The sequence below is a fragment of the Rattus norvegicus genome, chromosome 11, assembly GCF_021556685.1.
Source record: "Rattus norvegicus strain SHRSP/BbbUtx chromosome 11, alternate assembly SHRSP_T2T, whole genome shotgun sequence".
Taxonomy (NCBI): Eukaryota; Metazoa; Chordata; class Mammalia; order Rodentia; family Muridae; genus Rattus; species Rattus norvegicus.
Window position 1 is genome coordinate 68,383,466 of NC_141544.1, and position 19,431 is coordinate 68,402,896.

Sequence of the window (19,431 nt, forward strand, 5' to 3'; positions counted from 1 at the left end):
AAGACTGACTTCCAGGCAGTTAGTATGAGGGTCTTAAGACCATGCCCACAGTAACACACCCACTCCAACAAGACCATACCTCCTAATAGTGTCACTCCCTGGGCCAACCATACACAAATTATCACACTTCCCCCACCCTCCAGTTCTCACATTATTTTGAACAATATTTGGTTTTATCATTTTTCAAAGTGTGTGTGTGTGTGTGTGTGTGTGTGTGTGTGTGTGTGTGTGTGTAAATGCAGGTGCCATCAGAGACCAGAGATTTTGGATTTCTAGATTTGGAATTACAAACAGTTATGAGCTCCCCAGCATGGGTTCTAGGAATTGAGCTGAAGTCCTCTGAAAGAGCAGTACAATCTCTTTAACACTGAGACATCTCTTTAGCCTCAAGATCTTACGTCCTTATTTGTTCTGCCTTGATGATCCCTTAGCCTTGGCATCAGGGGTTGGGGGTGGAGTGTCTCACTTATGGCTGAGCTCTCAGACTCTTATTCTCAACACACTGACCAGTTATACATTTCTGCATTGACAGTACCCATGCAAATAAAGCTTCTCTGCCATGGTTGAAGAGCAGATCAAGTCAATGGATAGAAACATAATCTTTAGAAGCAAGACCATTGAGCATTGTAACAGGAACACGTTCAACTCTGGGCTATGACTTCCTTAGCATGGACTTTTTGACAATGTCTACAGAAAGTAGAGAGAGGAATGCTAGGGAGGAATAAAGGTATAAGCAGGGAATGGTAAAGGTGTATGGAGGGAGGGGGCATCAGGGAGCTGAGGGGAGGGATAACCCAAAGGAAGAATGTGTGAAAAGCCATATAAATGCATACTATCCCACAATCCAATTGAACGTATATTAGAAGGGTAGTAGGCTACATGTGATGTGAGGGCATTCTGGTGTCTCAAGGATTAAGCCTGGGTGAAGCAGGGAAATAGGGTAGAGGACGCAGTTGTGGATGTGTTATCTAAAACTAAGAATATGAAAAGAAGTTTATGGACACCCACGAGCTTGGAAAGCTAATGTCAAATAATTTAAAGAACAACTTTGAGTGGAATTTTTATTGCATGGATGAACAACACTGCTCCCAGAAGTTAAAGTTCATTAAATACAATAGGAATGGGAGGCCTGGGGTATCACTCTACAGTCTAGTGGTTAGGGAGTCTCCAGAGGTCACCACAACAACTAAAGAAAGGGTACTTGTCATTGACCCTGCACTTGCATTTCCCAGCACTTACATCAACTGCTTTTCTTTTCTTTTCTTTTTCCTTTTCTTTTCTTTTGAAATAGAATCCCATATAGCCTAGGCAGGCCTAGAACTCAATATGTAACATTGCCTTAAACTTCAAATCCCCCTTCCTCTATCTCCTGACTTACAGATTGCAGGCACACATTACCAAGACTGCTTTTATTCAGTGCTCGGGTCAAACCTGAGGTTTCTTGGATGCTAGACTACCAGCTGAGTTACATTCCCAATACCCCTTTCTTCTTGTTAATGGAAGACATGATGTCCTCAGTCTACTAGCCAACTTTAGTACATGCCATCAAGCTTACAATTATAGGAAGAAATCCCAGACTGTGGCCCTCTAATGATTCAAATTAAAGTGAGCATTTTATTCTTTTTATCACACTGAAGCCTTGAGCAAGAGAGATCAAATTTATGTCTGAAGATATCAGAGAACCAACTTGACAACATGTGGACTGTAGCCATATGTCAAACTTGATGTGGGAAAGAGAAATACCTCACAACTGGGCCAAAGGGGAGGGCAAGTGCTAAGTAGACAATGTGGCTATTGTCTGGGATAGGCCATTGTCTGAGAAGATGAGGGAGATAACACGTACACATCCCTTGAGTCTTTCTCAGACACACAACAGTAAATAACATTTGTTAGGACATGTATCATTGTAGTCACATTTTCTTTTCTGCAACCAATTTTCTGAGGCATTCCTGTCAGGTCTCCATAAAGTCCTAATCATCACTAGTACATAAACGCTCAATTGCTTAGGGGACTCTAAAGGCAGAAGAGTCCAAGGTAATTATGTCATCCATTTAAGATGTTTTATGGCATAGACACTGCTACCCAAGGCCACCGCTGACTCCCACCAAGGCAATAAGGGACAATATGTGAAGTTGGGAAGAAATTCAATAACCAAGCCCAATATGAGATTTTTGAGGCCAGTCTAACACAAATAGATTCATTTGGTTTTATTCCTGTTTGGTCGCCTGTTTTGTGAAGAAAGTTATTGTAGCCTATTAGCACTGACTCATCCCTCTCTAGACCCTTATAACAAATATTTTAAAACATGAATATGTGGTGGAGACTGAGTTGGTTGACTATACCCTCCTCTCTACCACAGTGGAAACATTAACAGCTTCTCCAGAATTGCCTAAAGACTCAATTGTTGAGTGCTCTGGGAACAATTAAAATTCTGAATGGGGGAGGATGAGAGAACTCAGTCTGTAGAAGTCTGCCACATGAGCTTGAGGACCTGAGTTTGATGCCCCAGAACTCATATAAAGAAACCTGGCCATAGCAGTAGGCAATTGATTACCCAGGCATGGCTGTAGGCATTCATAATCCCAGGACTAGTGGGACAAAGACAGCATGATCTCTCGGTCTTGTTGGCCAGTCGATCAGGCTAAATCAGTGAGCTCTGTATTTAGGAGACACCTTGAATTAAAAGGAGCTACAGAAGAAGATACCTGATAAAATCCTGTGTCCTACACATGTACCCATTCATACATGTGCACATACAGGAACACAAACATGCACACACAATCATCAGGAGAGAATTTAATGGAAGTATTAACGTTATTCTAGTCTACACTATTTCAGGAAGTAATTGAGGCAGGTGGCTGCAGGCTTTCCAGCAATTTTTTACCCTTTTAATTTAAATATTTTTTTGTAAAATGTGTGTGAAGGCAAATAATAGAGGATTCGAAGTCTCAACTTATTTTTAGAGGCATGATTTCAAAGCAATGAATTTATTAATTCAATCTTAAATTTCTTTTATAGAACTCCTATGTCTAACCCAGTAGTTCTGTGCATAGGGTAGCAATTTGCTTTCAGCTTTTATATAAGTCCTAGTAAGATCTCCCATTAATCCAATCACTACAGCAGGATATGATTAATTCACTCTAACATTGATTTTAAGGTCAAAGAAAAAGCTTCCTTACAGGAGGGAAAAAATGCATTAAGGGATTATAGGCTACAACTGCCAGGGCAAAGGAATTTATCCATATAATTTATTGTAATTTTCTGCTTTACATTGGCTATCATGTGTATATTTCATGGAAATCTCATATTTTATACCTTAATGGCAGACCAAATCATTTAGTGATGACCATTAACCTGTCTTGAGTCAGTGAACTAGAAAGCTATTTTCATTTGTGTAATCTTTAGCCATTTACTACTTTACTAATGAGGAAATGCAAGCCCAGAAAAGTCAGATGGCTTAGCTGTCCACCATCACTGATTTGTACAGAGGCCTATCTTGAAACAATCTTTACCTTTTCCTCTCAGCCTTTGTTCTGTGCATTCATAGACCTTGCTGTGCTATTGCTGGCGGAAGTATGAACCAGACTCTGAACTTTCATATACTTACCCTCAGAGTCTCCACAGCAAACCCAGAGGACAACTATTGTTATTATCCTTATTTGATAGTCATAAAAGTAAAGTTGTGACATGTTGTTCACTGAGGTCATTCACTTAACAGTAGAGCTTGGTTAAAAGTTTCAATAGAAATGAAACGATTGCTTTATTCTCAACATCAAACTTCAAACCAGGTCCTTATAAACATAAACGATTGTTGCTTAGGAAGATAATACTAAAATATTCTTTCTCACTTTGGCCATTTGACACCATCTTTCTTAACAGAAATGGTAATTTGTCTCATAGTAGAATTGTTGGGATGTATGTTAATTTTTTTTTTATTTTGGGGGACTTTTCATAGCTATGCTAATTTACATTCCCACCAATAACAGGTAAGTCCCCCTTTTCTCAGCATCCTTACTAGAATTTATTGAGATTATGTTTTAAGCAAGAAGTGAAAGGAAAGGCCTAGAAAACTGAAGACAACACATGGAGAAGGAGGTCAAGTGTGGATGAAGACAAAGGATAGTGGGTTAAAAGTGAGGAAATAAGGGGTCTAAATGAGTCTTGAGATGGGGATTTTTGTCTCCATTCCTCTGGAACAACAGTATGCATACAGAATGTTACATGTCTGCATATGAAAGCAGAGGCATGTAGAATAAAATTTTCCTGGTGCCTTTGTAAGAGTTCAATTTTTTTTTTTATTTACCATGGAGAAGAGGAGGCCATGGAACATCTGCTCTGGCTTCAGGACACCTCTTGTTCCTTTTCCCTATCAAAAACTTTTCAACCAGAGAGTAAAACCATTATGTCATCACTTCATTGCACTTCTTGCTTATGACAGTACTTTTCACATTAGCCAATATGAAATCGACCTGTTTGCCTTTCCATAAATAGGTAGTGTGACAGATTTACACAACAAAATACTATTCATCCATAAAGAAATGCAATCTTGTCATTCGCAAGTACATGGATAGCAATGACGTTAGCATGAAACTGAAGTTAAACAAGACAAAGACAAATCTGCATATTATCATGCATTTAGAGAAGCCAATAAGTCAACTTTGTAGAAGAAAAGAATTGGATACTAGTCACCAGAGACTAGAAAGAGAAGTGGGAAAAGTAAAAAAAGAAATACATAGACGCGGTCTTTTCGACCATACTTTCTTCCCCAAACTCATCCCATTATCCCAGGCTCTAAGACCAACAGACATTCACTAGGAACATAACAGATACGCTGAACAGGAAAACAGTATCCAGCCTCCAACAGGAGCAGGTATTTGCTGTGGACACATCAAGAAAACAGGCAACATACAGCCACCAGTCTCGTGAAATCAAAAGAGTTGATCAAAAGAGTGAAACCAAGAAACAAAACATCCAACGAACAAAGAGAAATCCAGCAATTATCATCTAGATCTATAATCATCTCACACCCTGACACCTAGATGCCAGGGTAAAAGCATAATCAATAAGAGGCAGTGCAATATGTCTCTACTAGAGCCCAGCTAGCCTATAATAGCAGGTCCTGAATATCCCTACATAACTCAAGCACAAGGAAAGGGTCTTAGGATCAACTCTATGAAGACGGTAGAGGTTCTAAAAGAAGAAATGAATAAATTCCTTAAGGGAAACACAGTTGAAGGAAATGAATTAAACCCATCAAGACCTAAAAAAGGAATTATAATCAATAAAGAAAACACAAAATGAAAGAATTATGGGAATGAAAAATTTAGTAATTCAAACAGGAAATATAGAGGAAAGCTTCACCAGCAGAGTACAAGATATAGAAGAATCTCAGGCATTGAAGATACTGTAGAAGAAATGAGTTCATCAGTCAAAGAAAATGTTAAATCTAAAAATCTCCTGACATAAAATATCTAGGAAATCTGGGACACTATGAAAAGACAAAACCTAGGAATAGAGGAACGAGGAAAATCTCAGTTCAAAGACCCAGAAAATATTTTCAACAAAATCATAGAAGGAAAGTTTCCTATCTTAAAGGAGATCCTACTAAGATATAAGAACTATACAGAAAACCAAATAGGCTGGACCTAGAAATGTATTAAAAGCTGCAAGACAAAAATACCAAGCACAGGGCTGGAGAGATGGCTCAGTGGTTAAGAGCACTGACTGCTCTTCCAGAGGTCCTGAGTTCAAATCCCAGCAACCACATGGTGGCTCACAACCATCTGTAATGAGATCTGATGCCCTCTTCTGGTGTGTCTGGAGACAGATACAGTGTACTTACTTATATATAATAAATAAGTCTTTTTTAAAAAAAAATACCAAGCACATACAAAGACATACCTAGTAGAATTACACCTGACTTTTTAATGGAGACTCTAAAAACCGGAAGGACCTAGACAGATGTGCCTAAGTCTCTAAGAGACCACAGTTACCAACACATATTACTATACTCTGCAAAATTTTCAATGATTACACATGGAAAATTTTAGTTATTACATAATAAAGCCAAATTTAAACAATATTTGTCTACACCTATAGCCCTAGAGCTAGAAGAAAAATTTCAACCTAATGAGGTTTACCACACCCATAAAAACACAGGAAATAAATAACCTCACAGGAAATAAATAAATAAATAAAATCAAAAGTATGTAAGCACACACCCACCACCAACAGACCAACTCTGCCAATAACAAAATAAGAGCGATCAACAATCATTGGTGATTGATATCTCTCAATATCAATGGTATTAATTCTCCAATAAAAAGACACAAACAGAATGAATTATAAAAAGGATCTCTCCTTTTGCATTAAGGAATATACCTTAGCATCAAGAATAGACATTACCTCAGTCTAAAGAACTGACAAAAGGGAGGAAGCATCCCTGAAGGCTTTCATCACCCTGCCATCATCTCTAAGTCAGAATCTCTCAAGGAGCCCGAACAGCTGCGGAAGCTCTTCATTGGAGGGCTGAGCTTCAGAACAACCGAGGAGAGTCTGAGGAGCCATTTCGAGCAATGGGCAACACTCACCACCTGTGTGGTAATGAGAGATCCAAACACCGAGAGATCCAGAGGCTCTGGGTTTGACACATACACCACTGTGGAGGAAATGGATGCTGCCATGAATGCAAGACCACACAAGGTGGATGGAAGAGTTGTGTCAAGAGAAGATTCTCAGAGACCAGGTGCCCATTTAACTGTGAAGATCTTTATTGTTGTTTGTCTTAGTCAGGGTTCTATTCCTGAACAAACATCACGACCAAGACACAAGTTGGGGAAGAAAGCATTTATTCAGCTTACACTTCCACGCTGCTGTTCATCATCAAAGGAAGTCAGGACTGGAACTCAAGCAGGTCAGGAAGCAGGAGCTGATATAGAGGCTATGGAGGGATGTTACTTACTGACTTGCTTCCCCTGGCTTGCTCAGCTTGCTTTCTTATAGCAAGACCGCCAGCCCAGGAACAGCACCACCCACAATGGGCTGGGTCCTCCTACCTTGACTACTAGTTGAGGAAATGCCTTACAGCTGGGTCTCATGAAGGTATTTCCACAACTGAGTCTCCTTTTCTGTGATAACTCTAGCTTGTGTCAAGTTGACACACAAAACTAGCCAGTACAGCGGTATTAAAGAAGACACTGAAGAACATCACCTACGAGATTATTTTGAGCAGTATAGGAAAATTGAAGTGATTGAGATTATGACTGATAGAGGCAGTAGAAAAAAGAGGGACTTTGCTTTTGTCACCTTTGATGAACATGATTCTGTGGATAAGATTTTTATTCAGAAATACCACACTGTGAATGGCCACAACTGTGAAGTAAGAAAGGCTCTGTCAAAACAAGAGATGGCTAGTGCTTCATCCAGCCAGAGAGGTGAAAGTGGTTCTGGAAAATTTGGTGGTAGTCGTGGAGGTGGTTTTGGTGGCAATGACAATTTTGATCGAGGAGGGAACTTTAGTGGTCGTGGTGGCTTTGGTGGCAGCCAGGGTGGTGGTGGATATGGTGGCAGTGAGGATGGCTATAATGGATTTGGCAATGATGGTGGTTATGAAGGAGTCGGCCCTGGTTACTCTGGAGGAAGCAGAGTCTGTGGAAGTGGTGGACAGGATTATGGAAACAGGGCAGTGGCTATGGTGGGAGTGGCAGCTATGACAGCTATAACAATGGAGGAGACAGAGGCAGCTTTGGTGGTGGTAGTGGAAGCAATTTTGGAGATGGTGGCAGCTATAATGATTTTGGCAATTACAACAACCAGTCATCAAATTTTAGACCAATGAAAGGAGCGAACTTTGGAGGCAGGAGTTCTGGCCCTTATGGTGGTGGAGGCCAGTACTTTGCTAAACCATGAAACGAAGGTGGCTATGGAGGTCCCAGCAGCAGCAGTAGCTATGGCAGTGGCAAGAGGCTCTAATTACAGCCAGGAAACAAAGCTTAGCAGAAGAGAGCCAGAGAAGTGACAAGGAAGCTACAGGTTACAACAGATTTGTGAACTCAGCCAAGTATAGTGGTGGCAGGGCCTAGCTGCTACAAAGAAGACATGTTTTAGACAATACTCATGTGTGTGGGCAAAAACTCCATGACTGTATCTGTGACTAATTGTATGACAGGTTATTTTAGTTTCTGTTCTGTGGAAAGTGTAAAGCATTTCAACAAAGGATTTTACTGTAGACCTTTTTCACCCATGCTGTTGATTGCTAAATGTAAGAGTCTGATCATGACACTGAATAAATGTGTCTTTAAAAAAAACTGACAAAAATTCTTTTTTAAAAAAATGGATCTAAGAGGCAAGCTGGTGTAGCTCCTTTAATATCTAACAAAATAGACTTTAAACCAAAACTAATCAAAAGAGATAGAATCAAAAGAAAAACCCACCAAGATTACATTTCAATTCTTAACATCTATGCTCCAAAGAGGACACACACTTTTGTAAAAAGAAATCTTACTATAGCTTAAGTCACATATTGACCCTCCACACTCACAGTGGGAGACTTCAGTACACCATTTCCAGCAACGAACAGGTCATTCAGACAAAACTAAACAGAGAAACAATGGAGCTAAAACATATTCGCCCAAACACACACACACACACACACGCACACACACACAGACACACACACACACACACACACACACACACACACAATACTTTCTTCTCTACATTTCATGGAACTTTCTCCAAAATTGCCCATAATACTCAGACACAAAGCAAATCTCAACAAATCCAAGAAAATTGAAATAACTCTCAACAATCTATCAGACCACACATGGACTATGGCTAAGCAGAAACAACAGGAACAACAGAAAATTTGCAAACTCATAGGAACCGAACATCTCTGTACTGAATGGAAAATGGGTCAAGATAGAAATAAAGAAATTAATGACCTTACAGAATTCAATGAAAATGAATAGACACTATACCCAAACTTATGAAACACAATGAATGCTGTGCTAAGAAGAATGTTCATAACACAAAGTGCTTAAATTAAAAAACAAAAAAAGGAAAAATCTCATGCTAGCAACTTAACAATGCATCTGAAAATTAAAAAATACACCAAGAAAATCTTACAGCTGATAAAAACTTTCAACAAAGTGCCTGGATATAAAATTAACTCAAACAAACAAACAAACAAACAAACAAACAACAGTAGTCCTCCTATATTCAAATGACAAGCATACTGAAAGAGAAATCAGTGTCAACATGATAGACAAAACTTTATCAACACTAACTTAAAGGTGGAGACAGATTGCTCAAATTAGTAAAATGAGAAGTGAAAGGGGGGAAATGACAATGGACAGAAAAGAAATCCAGAAAATTACAAGGACATACTTTAAAAACCTGTACTACACCAAGTTGGAATATGTAAAATAAGTGGATAATTTAGTTGATAGATCCCACTTACCAAAGTTAAATAAAGATCAGATAAACAGTTTACATAGACCTATAACTCCTAGTGAAATAGAAACACTCATTAAAAGTCTCCTAAAAACAACAGCAGCTTTAGGCCAGATTGTTTTCCCTCAGAATTCTACCAGACTTTCAAAGAAGAGTTAACACCAATACTCCTCAAATGATTCTACAAACTAGAAACAGAAAGAACACTGTCTAGTTCATTTTATGAGCCCCCAGTTACCCAGATGCTCAAACCCAAAACTCAACACAGAATTACAGAACAAATTCCCTTATGAACATAAATGTAAAAATATTCAATAAAATACTTGAAAATCTGAGAACACATCAGAAATATCCACCATGATCATATTCATCACACAGATACACGGATAATTCAAGAATTGAAAATCAGCAAATGTAATCCATTATACAAACAAACTAAAAGAAATAAAATGACATGATTATCTCATCATATACAAAAAAGACCTTTGACAAAATTCAGCACCCCTTCATGATAAAAGTACTGGAGGGATTAGGGACACAAGGGACACACCTAAATATAATAAAAGTAATTTACAGCAAGCCAATTGCCAACATGAAATTAAATGAAGAAGAGTTCAAAGCAGTTCCACTACATAAGGAACAACACAAGACTGTTTACTTCATATGTACTCGATATACTACTTAAAGGTTTAGCTAAAGCAATAAGAAAACTGACAGATGAAGAGGATAAAAATTGGAAAGGAAGATATCAAAGTATTGTTATTTATGGATGATATGATAGTATACATAAGTGATGCTTAAAAAATACACCAAGAAAATCTTACAGCTGATAAAAACTTTCAACAAAGTGCCTGGATACAAAATTAACTCAAACTAACAAACAAAAAACAAACAAACAAACAAAAAGGTAGCCCTCCTATATTCAAATGATAAACACACTGAAAGAGAAATCAGGGAAATAACGCCTTTTGCAATATCCTCAAACAGTATCTGTGACCAAGCAAGTGAAAAAAAAAAAAAACATGTGATAAAAACTTCGAGTCTGTTGGGGATTTAGCTCAGTGGTAGAGTGCTTGCCTAGCAGGCGCAAGGCCCTGGGTTCGGTCCCCAGCTCCCTCCCCCCCAAAAAAAAACAAAAACAAAAAAAAAGCAAAACAAAAAAAAAAAAACTTCGAGTCTTTGAAGAAAGAAATTGAAGAAGATATTAGAAGAAAAGATCTCTTATGCCCATGAACCATGAATCCATAGGATTAGCATAGAAAAGATGGTCATACTACCAAAAGCTATTTACAAATTCAGTTCAATCCCCATCAAAATTCCAACATGGTTCTTTGTAGACCTTGAAAAGAGAATTTTCAAATTCATATGGAACAACTAAACAAATAGAAGGTAGATAAAACAATCCTGAACAGTGAACCACAAGAAAACCTGCTGCCCCTGCTGGAGGTGTCATTAACCCTGATGTCAAGTTGTACTACAGAGCTATAGTAATAAAGTTTGCATGGTATTGGCATAAACATAGACATGTTGAACAAGGTAATCAAGTTGAAGAACAAGACATAAATTTAAATACATATTGATGACTGAATTTGACAAAGAAGCCAGAAATGTACACTGGAAAAAAAAAATCTTCAACAAATGGTACTGGTCTAACTGGATGTCTGCATGTAGAAGAATACAAACACATCCATATTTATTACCCTGCACAAAACTCAAGTTCAACTGATCAAAGAGCACAACAGAAAACAAGATTTACTGAAACTGACAGAAGAGAAAGTGAGAATAACCTTGAAAGCACAGGAGACAACTTTCTGAATGAAACACAGATAACAGGGGCAACAAGGTCAACAATTAATTAATGGTATCTCATAAAACTGAAAAGCTCCTGTAAAGCAAAAGACATCATCAATCAAAGCAGCTGTCTACAGAGTGGAAAAATAAATTTACCAAGTCCATATCTGATATGGGACCAGTATCTAAAATACATAAAGAACTCAAGAAACTAGGTATCAAAAACCCAAACAATTCAATGAAAATGGGGTAAGATATAGAGAATTCTCAGTAGAGGAAACTCAAATGGCCGAGAAAGGCTTAAAAGTTCAAAATCCTTAGCCATCAGGGAAATGCAAATCAAAACTATTTTGAGATTCCATCTTATGCTTGTCAGATGGCTATGATCAATAATATAAGTGACAGTTCATGCTTTGGAAGATGTGGAGCAAGGAGAACATTCTTCCACTGCTAATGGGAGTGCATACTTGTACAGCCACTATGGAAATGAATATGTTGGTTTCTCAGAAGGTTGGGAATCAATATACCTCAAATTCCAACTATATCACTCTTGGACTTATATTGAAAGGATGCCCCATTCTGCCACACACACACACACACACACACACACACACACACACACACACACACACACAAAATGAATGCTTGTTCCATTATATTTATTCTCTATTCATAATAGCCAGAAACTGAAAATATTTACACAATAGCATATTGTTCACCTGTTAAAAGTATTACAGGTAATAATTTGCAGGTAAGTGGATACAACTAAAAGTTATTTATGAGCCATGCATGGATTTCCCTGGGAAGAGGGAAAAGCGTAGATTTTGTGTAGACTGGGACAGTTGGGGACAGAAGCAAGAGGGTTCAGGGAAGGCACAGAATACAGAGAAAGACAGAAAGAATTGGGGGTATATGGTTAATGGTCTGAAAACCTAGTACAGTGGAAGCATTCTGGGATCTGTGAAGGTGATCCTAATGAAGACCCCTAGTAATAGGAGTCTTATAACAACGCAGGCCTTCCAATGACATGCCTGGATTGCATTTCCTTGACTTGCTGGCCAAGGTGGTCCCATGAAAATCCTAAACAAACCAGGCTGATACTAAAGCAAAGTTTTCTCTTCACAAATTGACACTGGCAAGGACAACATTCATACATTTCATGTGAAGCAGTCAAGCTGATGACTACCTGGAGCCTTGAGCCCTACCTTCTAGTCTTTTTAGTGTGGAAATGCATGCTGTAAACAAAAGAAAGAGAACTGTGTACATCAACACAGCCACAAAACCTTTGACCTACAATTTGTCCTGCCTGAAAAATATGCAAGGGCAATGGTGGCACAGAACTTGTGGGAGTGGCCAGCCAATGACTGGTTTGACTTAAGAACTATTCTACAAGAAGGAACCCATACCCAACACTGTCTGAGTAACCAAGAACCAGAGACTAGATAGCACAGAGACCTAAAATCAATTAATCAATCAATCGATCGATCAGATGAATAAACAAAAAACGCAAACATTACTGGTCAAAGAAAAAGTATCAGTAAAATGATAATGGCTCCTAATTATATTCTGCTATACGCAAAGATCAGTGCCATACCTAGTCATCATCACAGAGGCTTTTTTCAGCAGATGGGGACAGATTCAGAGAGCCACAGCTGGAGGTCATGTGAAGGAAGAGTTTAAATAGGAGGTCTGCATCTAATCCCTCTCCTCAGAGCTCAGGAAATCCTGTGGGAGAGGGGATAGAAAGATTGTAAAAGCCAGAAGGGATAGAGAATACCAGGAGAACGAGGCCCTGTGAATCAACTAGCAAGGCGCTTATGAGCTCACAAAGACTGAAGCAGCAAACTCAGGGCCTACGTTGGTCCTACTCAGGGTCTTCTGTGTATATATTATAGCTATTAGCTTAGTGTTTTTATGGGAATTCTGACTGTGAGAATAAGTGGGTCTCTGACTTTTGTGCCTGCTCTTAAGACTTCTTTCCTCTTTTTGGGTTGCCATGTCCAACTTCAATATTATACTTTCTGCTTCATCTTATTATATTTTATTTTGTCATGTTTGGTTGTTCTCTCTTGGAAGTCTATTCTTTTTTAATAAGAGACAGAAAGGGAGTGGCCAAGCAGGAAAGGGGAGGTGGGAGGAACTGGGAGAGGTGGAGGAAGAGGAAACTATAATCAGGATGATATATATATATATATATATATATATATATATATATATAAACTGTAACTGTATGAGAAAAAATATTTTTAATAAAACTGAAAAAAGAAATTTATAATTGTACTATAAAAATTCAGTGAGTTATAAACAAGGCTCTGTGCTTTTTTTTTAACACAGTAGAGCATATTTATACAAAATATCTTGAAATATATTTCAAAATGACTGAATGTCCAGTACATAAATAATTAATGGCTAAATAGATTTAAATGTTTGCTATATGATTCAACTAATCCACATTTTAGACACGATTGTATCATGTAACCAATAAATATGCATATTTAAAATACAATAATTGGCACTTTTATAAGTGAAAAATGAAACTACTATGAACATGGATAAAGTGAGGGCAGTGAGTATATATAGGGGTAAAATTAGATTAAAACAATAGCTTCATTTCTTCTATAGAACAGAGGGACAGCTATTATAGATAGCAGTTAATTGGATATTTCCAAATGACCAGCACATATTTTCAATGTTTCAAATATAAGGAAATGATAGACATGTGTGTACCCTTATTGAGTTACTATAAATTGTACATATGTGATAAAGTGTCACACTGTGTGCTACTAACATTAAACTATGTGCTGATCGAAAATTAGAAAAAATTTTAAAAATACCAATATGATCAAAGTTTTGCTTAATTTCTTACTACTACTACTACTACTACTACTACTACTACTACTCCTCAAAATCTGCTAGTCATCTTTATTTCTGTTCCTTTTTAAAAAAGATCACTCTAGCTTGCAAAGCTTTCAACCTTCTCTTTTTGTGTTTAACTTCTTACAATGAAGGGTAAAAGCTTCCTTTTCTTTCATAATTTTGAAAGAATGGATCTCCAACAGCCTGCCTCACTCAGAGCTAGCGAGATTATTGTCCATTTGTTCAAGTAAGAGCTTATCTTAGATCAGGATCCCAGAAGAACCATCCGTTCTGATTTCAATGGAAACTATGCCCCACCTTTCCCCCAGTAGGTGCTGCTGTCTACAAAGATTATGCAACTGCAAGGAGGTGAAGCTTTGCTGGAGGAAGTGTGTCACCGAGGGTGGGTCTTGAGGATTTATAGCATAGCACAACTTCCTGTTTGCTTCTGAACACAGATGCAATACAACAAGATAGTCTCCTGTTCTGTCACCAAGTCCTCCCTGTAACGTGTGTGTTTCCCTCCCATGAAACTGTAAACCTAAACAAACCATTTCTCCTTTCAGTTTGTTGTGTTGTGGTGCTTTTATCACGACAACAAGAGTGGAACACACTTCGTGAGCTTCATGTTCAGGGAACTCACTGAGGATTGCTCTCAGGGACAATACTTAGAAGCAGATGAAGGAAGCAAGATGGGGCGCAAAGAGATCTTGTTCTGTATGAAAGGTGCCACAGAGCCTTATGGTACCATCATCGCTCAGGAGCACGGTAGACACTGTAGTTTCCATAAGCAAGGCAAGTACAGAAGCCATTATGCCTTGGCTACTACCATCCACTTTTCTAACTGTGGGGAAGCATTGACTTGGGAAAGCAGTTTTATACAGAGAAAGAAAATTCTTGGAGAACAGCCGAACTGTAAGCCACATGACTTGCAAAAATGAAGGATTGGTCTGAATTTTAGAACTCCTCTTCATAATCTTATTTCAATGTTGTAGACAGTGTGAGGAGAGAATATTATATTGTTTTAATAGATGGGGCATTGTCTTAGAGTTTTACTAAAAATTATTCATATAGGACCCATTTCAGACCTGTGACTTTTCTGAGTATTGTGGACAGATCGATTAGGGCGGCTTATCGTGCACAATCTCTCCTTTTTTGGTAAAGGCTCACTGCTCTTACACTGTGGACAGCTCTGCCAACTTCCTACATCGACAAGAATAACAGAAATTCTCAACAGGTCTTCTGTCTCCCTTTTTGAAAATCAGAACAATTGATTACAGTCTGTGACAATTTTATACATGTATACAATATATTCTGATTACCTTCTCTCCCCTACTTTTATCATCTTCCCATTCCTATCAACATCTCCTCTGTATGTGTCCTTTTCCCAAATTCATGACTTTGGTTTTGTTCTATGACCCATAGTTTAACCAAGACCATCTATGTGACTGATTTGACCTATCTATTGGTGCTCAGTGAGGACACAACTGAATGCAATGACTTTCCATCTCTCTCAGTTTCTCAGTAGCAAATACTTCAGCATTGAGGTTTGGGGTCCCTAAAGTCCTCTTCTATCCATGCCTGGTTATTGGCGAATCCATTCTTATACAGTTCCAAGGCATTCTCTTATCTATCCTTTCATTTATTCAACTTGCCTATGCCCATCTTGTTCCTCTTTTTAAATGTTTCTTTATGTTAAAGCAATATCACCTTATGTAGTTGCTGGAAAAACAAACAAACATACAACAACAAAACCAAACCTATACTATTTATTTTCCAAGTGGAGAAAAGAAGAGAAGTCATGCTTCATAGCCTACACTTGAAAGTTCTCTGTAGAAGAGAAGGGCACAGCAGCATCATGCAGTGATTTAGGCATAGGCTCTCGCTAAAAGACAATCAAGAGCTACTTTTGCTAGTTACATGCATATCAGGTCTCAGTTTCCTGCACTTCTATAAAAGATTTTATGTCGACAATAATCACCTTAGACTAGTGGTTCAAAACGTGCAGGTTACAACCCCTTTGGTTTTCAAATGACCCTTTCACAGGAATTGTCTAAGATGATCTGAAAATACAGATATTTATATTATGGTTCATAACAATAGAAAAATTATGGTTATGAAGTAGCAATAAAAATAACTTTATGGTTGGGGCCATCACAACATGAGTGTCACAGCATTAGGACTGCCTTAGACATAAAAAAAAAAAAAAAAAAAGAAAGTTCTCTGTATTTCAAACTCTCTGTACCTTTGCTTCTCATCCAGCTACTGCCTCAAACCGCTTTCTCTCTCACACACACACATATTGATTCTGTCTTGAACTTCAGTGCTCCCAAATGTTGGCATCTCCTACTTCCTCTGCCCGGACTCACTCAGCAGTCTCTTCCAAGATGACTTCTGTAGCATAAGGCCAAGTTTAGATTCCATACTTGAGATGATCCTAGCCACTCCCTCTCTAGGTCTCTCCCCCTTTCCTCCTGCAAGTTCTGTGTTCCTCAGGCAGAGTTTTATCTTATCCAGGTGTAACTTTTGGTCAGTTTGTTCGTTTCATTGTCGGACACAAAAGGATGCTCTTTCCTGAGAATAATGTTGAACAGAATGTCAAGTTTCTTGAGAACAAAGCCTGTGATTTTCCATTATATTTAAAATGACCTAGAGGTATGTGTCTTTAGTGATTCCTGAAAGGTCACAATAAATATTTTTTTAATTAACTGAATCTTTAAGTGCTATGTTTTCAAGCACACTGGGAAGTGCTCACAAAAGTTTCATTTGAAAATAATTCATGTGCGTAGGTAAAAAAAATCTGGTTATGGTCACTGTAGAAACCACAAAAAGTAAGTTTCCCTCTTGTTCACCTTTCTATTTCTCAAAGCATCTTCTTCCAACTGAGTAATTTACGTAGGCTGTTTAAAAACTTTGTCCAAACACAGTCCTGGCTTGCTTCTCTAGCAGAAGTGAATGTGTGCTCCAGCTCCCTTCGTAAATAATCGAATTTGTCTCTAAGTTCAAGAAGTTCAAGGTTGCTCTTCGCATCGTGAGACTGACAGCTTCTGTTTCATATGCAGCAGGCTGGAATATAAGGCAGAAGAAAGGTTGTGTTGCGGTTTGGGATTTGGTGAGCAGAGAGGATAATAGGGAAGATTGATATGGCTTCATAGAAGAGTTATTTTTAAGTACAGAGAATGCCTATCCCCCTGCTGAAAGAGCCTTTAGAAAATATTACCAAGACAAAAAAAGCTGTGGGGGCCATTCCCACCACTTGGGATAGCCAGTCTGGTCTGCAGGCTGTTGCTGCCACCTGCTGCAAGCAAGCAGCCATGGAGGGGCTGCCACTTGGGTCTTGCCTCTTCAGAATACCAGATGCATTCAACTAATATGCCTTAGTCATGTGAGCATTGTCTTCTTAAGAGTCTAGATGGATCCCCAGGGAAAACTGGTAAAGTTTGATGGCTTCAGGCCATAGAAATTCCTAGGTGTTAGAATCATGAACCATGAGTGCAATAAATAGCTAGCTAAGATAGATTCAGTCAGCAGCCACCTATAAGTGCCTCTGATGACCCACCCTAGCAACATGCAGGGATTCTGTCACAAGTGAACCTCTAGCTGTAAAGATCACACTCTCTTGTTTTAATAAGACGTTCTCTTGTTCTCTTTTGAAATTTTCCTCATTTTAAAGCAATAAGAGGTGTCTAAATACTCCAAGTCAGAATTCAGTAAATTTGGTTTTTTATTGGATTTTTATGACAGATGTAATGAGAGGTGATAAGTTCCTCTCCAAGTATGTAATCTGTCTTCATCTATTAGGGACACCATGTCGCAGATCAGAATCTTTCTAACACATCCAGCAGGTTTTATTAAGTCCCATCACTGACTTACCAGAATTCTCAGCTTCCATGAAGAAAAGTACCCTGGGCAGTTACATTCCTTTCTGTCCTCCCTTCAAGGATCTGAATTGCTAACCTTCCCTGAAAAAGTTGCGAGGACCAGCTGACTTAACATACCCATGAGTACACTATATAGTTAGTTCTTTATGGGTTTGACTTAGCCAAATAAAGCTCTCAGCCCTCCATCTAAAAAGGCCACTTGCTAGGACAATGAGAAATTTCCCCATCTGGCCTCCAAACTAAGGAGGACATGGGGCAGAGAAGACCCCCTCACTTCTCCCTTCCACAGAAATGTGGATTTACCTACAGGAAACTAAACAATGGATTCGGTTAGATAGCTGACATTACTCCCTGTTATTCTTCAGATTTTATTAAAATCAAATACTTTAACTATTGTTCTTTCACCCTGGGGCTATTCAGGAAAGGAAATATATCTTAAGATTAGACTGAAATGCTACAACGAGAGGTAGCAAGCTCGTGTTTGCTAAATGACTGCGTTCTTGAAAGGAAAGGTATAAAAGCACAAGGAGACCGCTCTACACGATTTCCTTTGTTTCGATTTTAGAAGCAGCTTGACTGACAAAGAGACTGAAAGAGAGAATCTTGGGATATAAAAGTCTTTTAAAGGTGAGACAGGCACAAGGTTTCAGAGAACAGTTTCTACATTGTTCTTGTGAAGGTTATACTTAGCCCTGAACCACACTACTTTCCTGTCTGCATTTCATTTCCTGGGGACTTGCCAAGCGATCAACAGCCTGAGCCCTGTGGTAGAGTTGAGGTTTTTGAGCACGAATAGAGTGGCTAGAGTTTGCTTAGCTAAAGACAGCAATTGCCTCCTGTGATCGTTACAGAAATGCTGGCATGAGCTCTTCAGGAGACCATGGGAAGAAAATGGACATACTGTGTGGTTTACGCCATCATCCAGATACAGTTTTTCAGGGGTAAGACTTCCAGTCACACTGGTCTTCTCAGATGGTTGCTTTGGGACCCTTTGCTCCTTTGAAATGCTTCAAGACTCCTGCAGGAGTTGATCACTAAAGGACAAGCTCTTGCTAAGGTTGTCAGTTAACTGCTTAAGTGACAGCTACGGGAAAGATGCTAGAGTCGATATTGGATTCCTAATGCGCACTAGACTAAAGCTAAGAAGGGAGCAAATGGTTAGTGCCTCCTGTCTTTACCATTTTTCCTCTTCTAAGAGTCTTGAGTTATGAGAAAATTGTGTGTCTTGGAGAGGAAATGTTCCCGGATCATTATAAAGGCAACTTCAAAATGCTAAGATGCCTTACAATTATGTCCATGGTCAGAAAGCCTTGTTCACCCTTTAATCCTCCCTCAAGCAATTCTTTTCTTTTCAAATTAGCAAGTGTCTCTCCTCCCTAATACCTGTGTCATTACTGGCTGGATTTATGTTAAGTCTAACTCAGTCACATACAAGAAGTACTTTGCAAAG

At 38.6% G+C, this 19,431-nt stretch overlaps 1 protein-coding gene and 1 pseudogene across 2 annotated transcripts in view; both read left to right on the forward strand.

Annotated features, from left to right (window-relative positions):
- The window catches only part of Hnrnpa1-ps30 (heterogeneous nuclear ribonucleoprotein A1, pseudogene 30), a 53,603-nt pseudogene extending 45,632 nt beyond the window's left edge, over nucleotides 1-7,971 (forward strand).
- Nucleotides 7,972-18,544: 10,573 nt separating this feature from the next.
- Cd96 (CD96 molecule) overlaps nucleotides 18,545-19,431 on the forward strand; it is an 81,747-nt gene continuing 80,860 nt past the window's right edge. The window contains exon 1 of one of the 2 annotated variants that reach the window (XM_087576758.1): nucleotides 18,545-18,922. In XM_087576758.1, coding sequence (XP_087432884.1) covers nucleotides 18,862-18,922 — 61 coding nt within the window. In that variant the 5' untranslated portion in view covers nucleotides 18,545-18,861. 2 annotated transcript variants of the gene reach the window in all.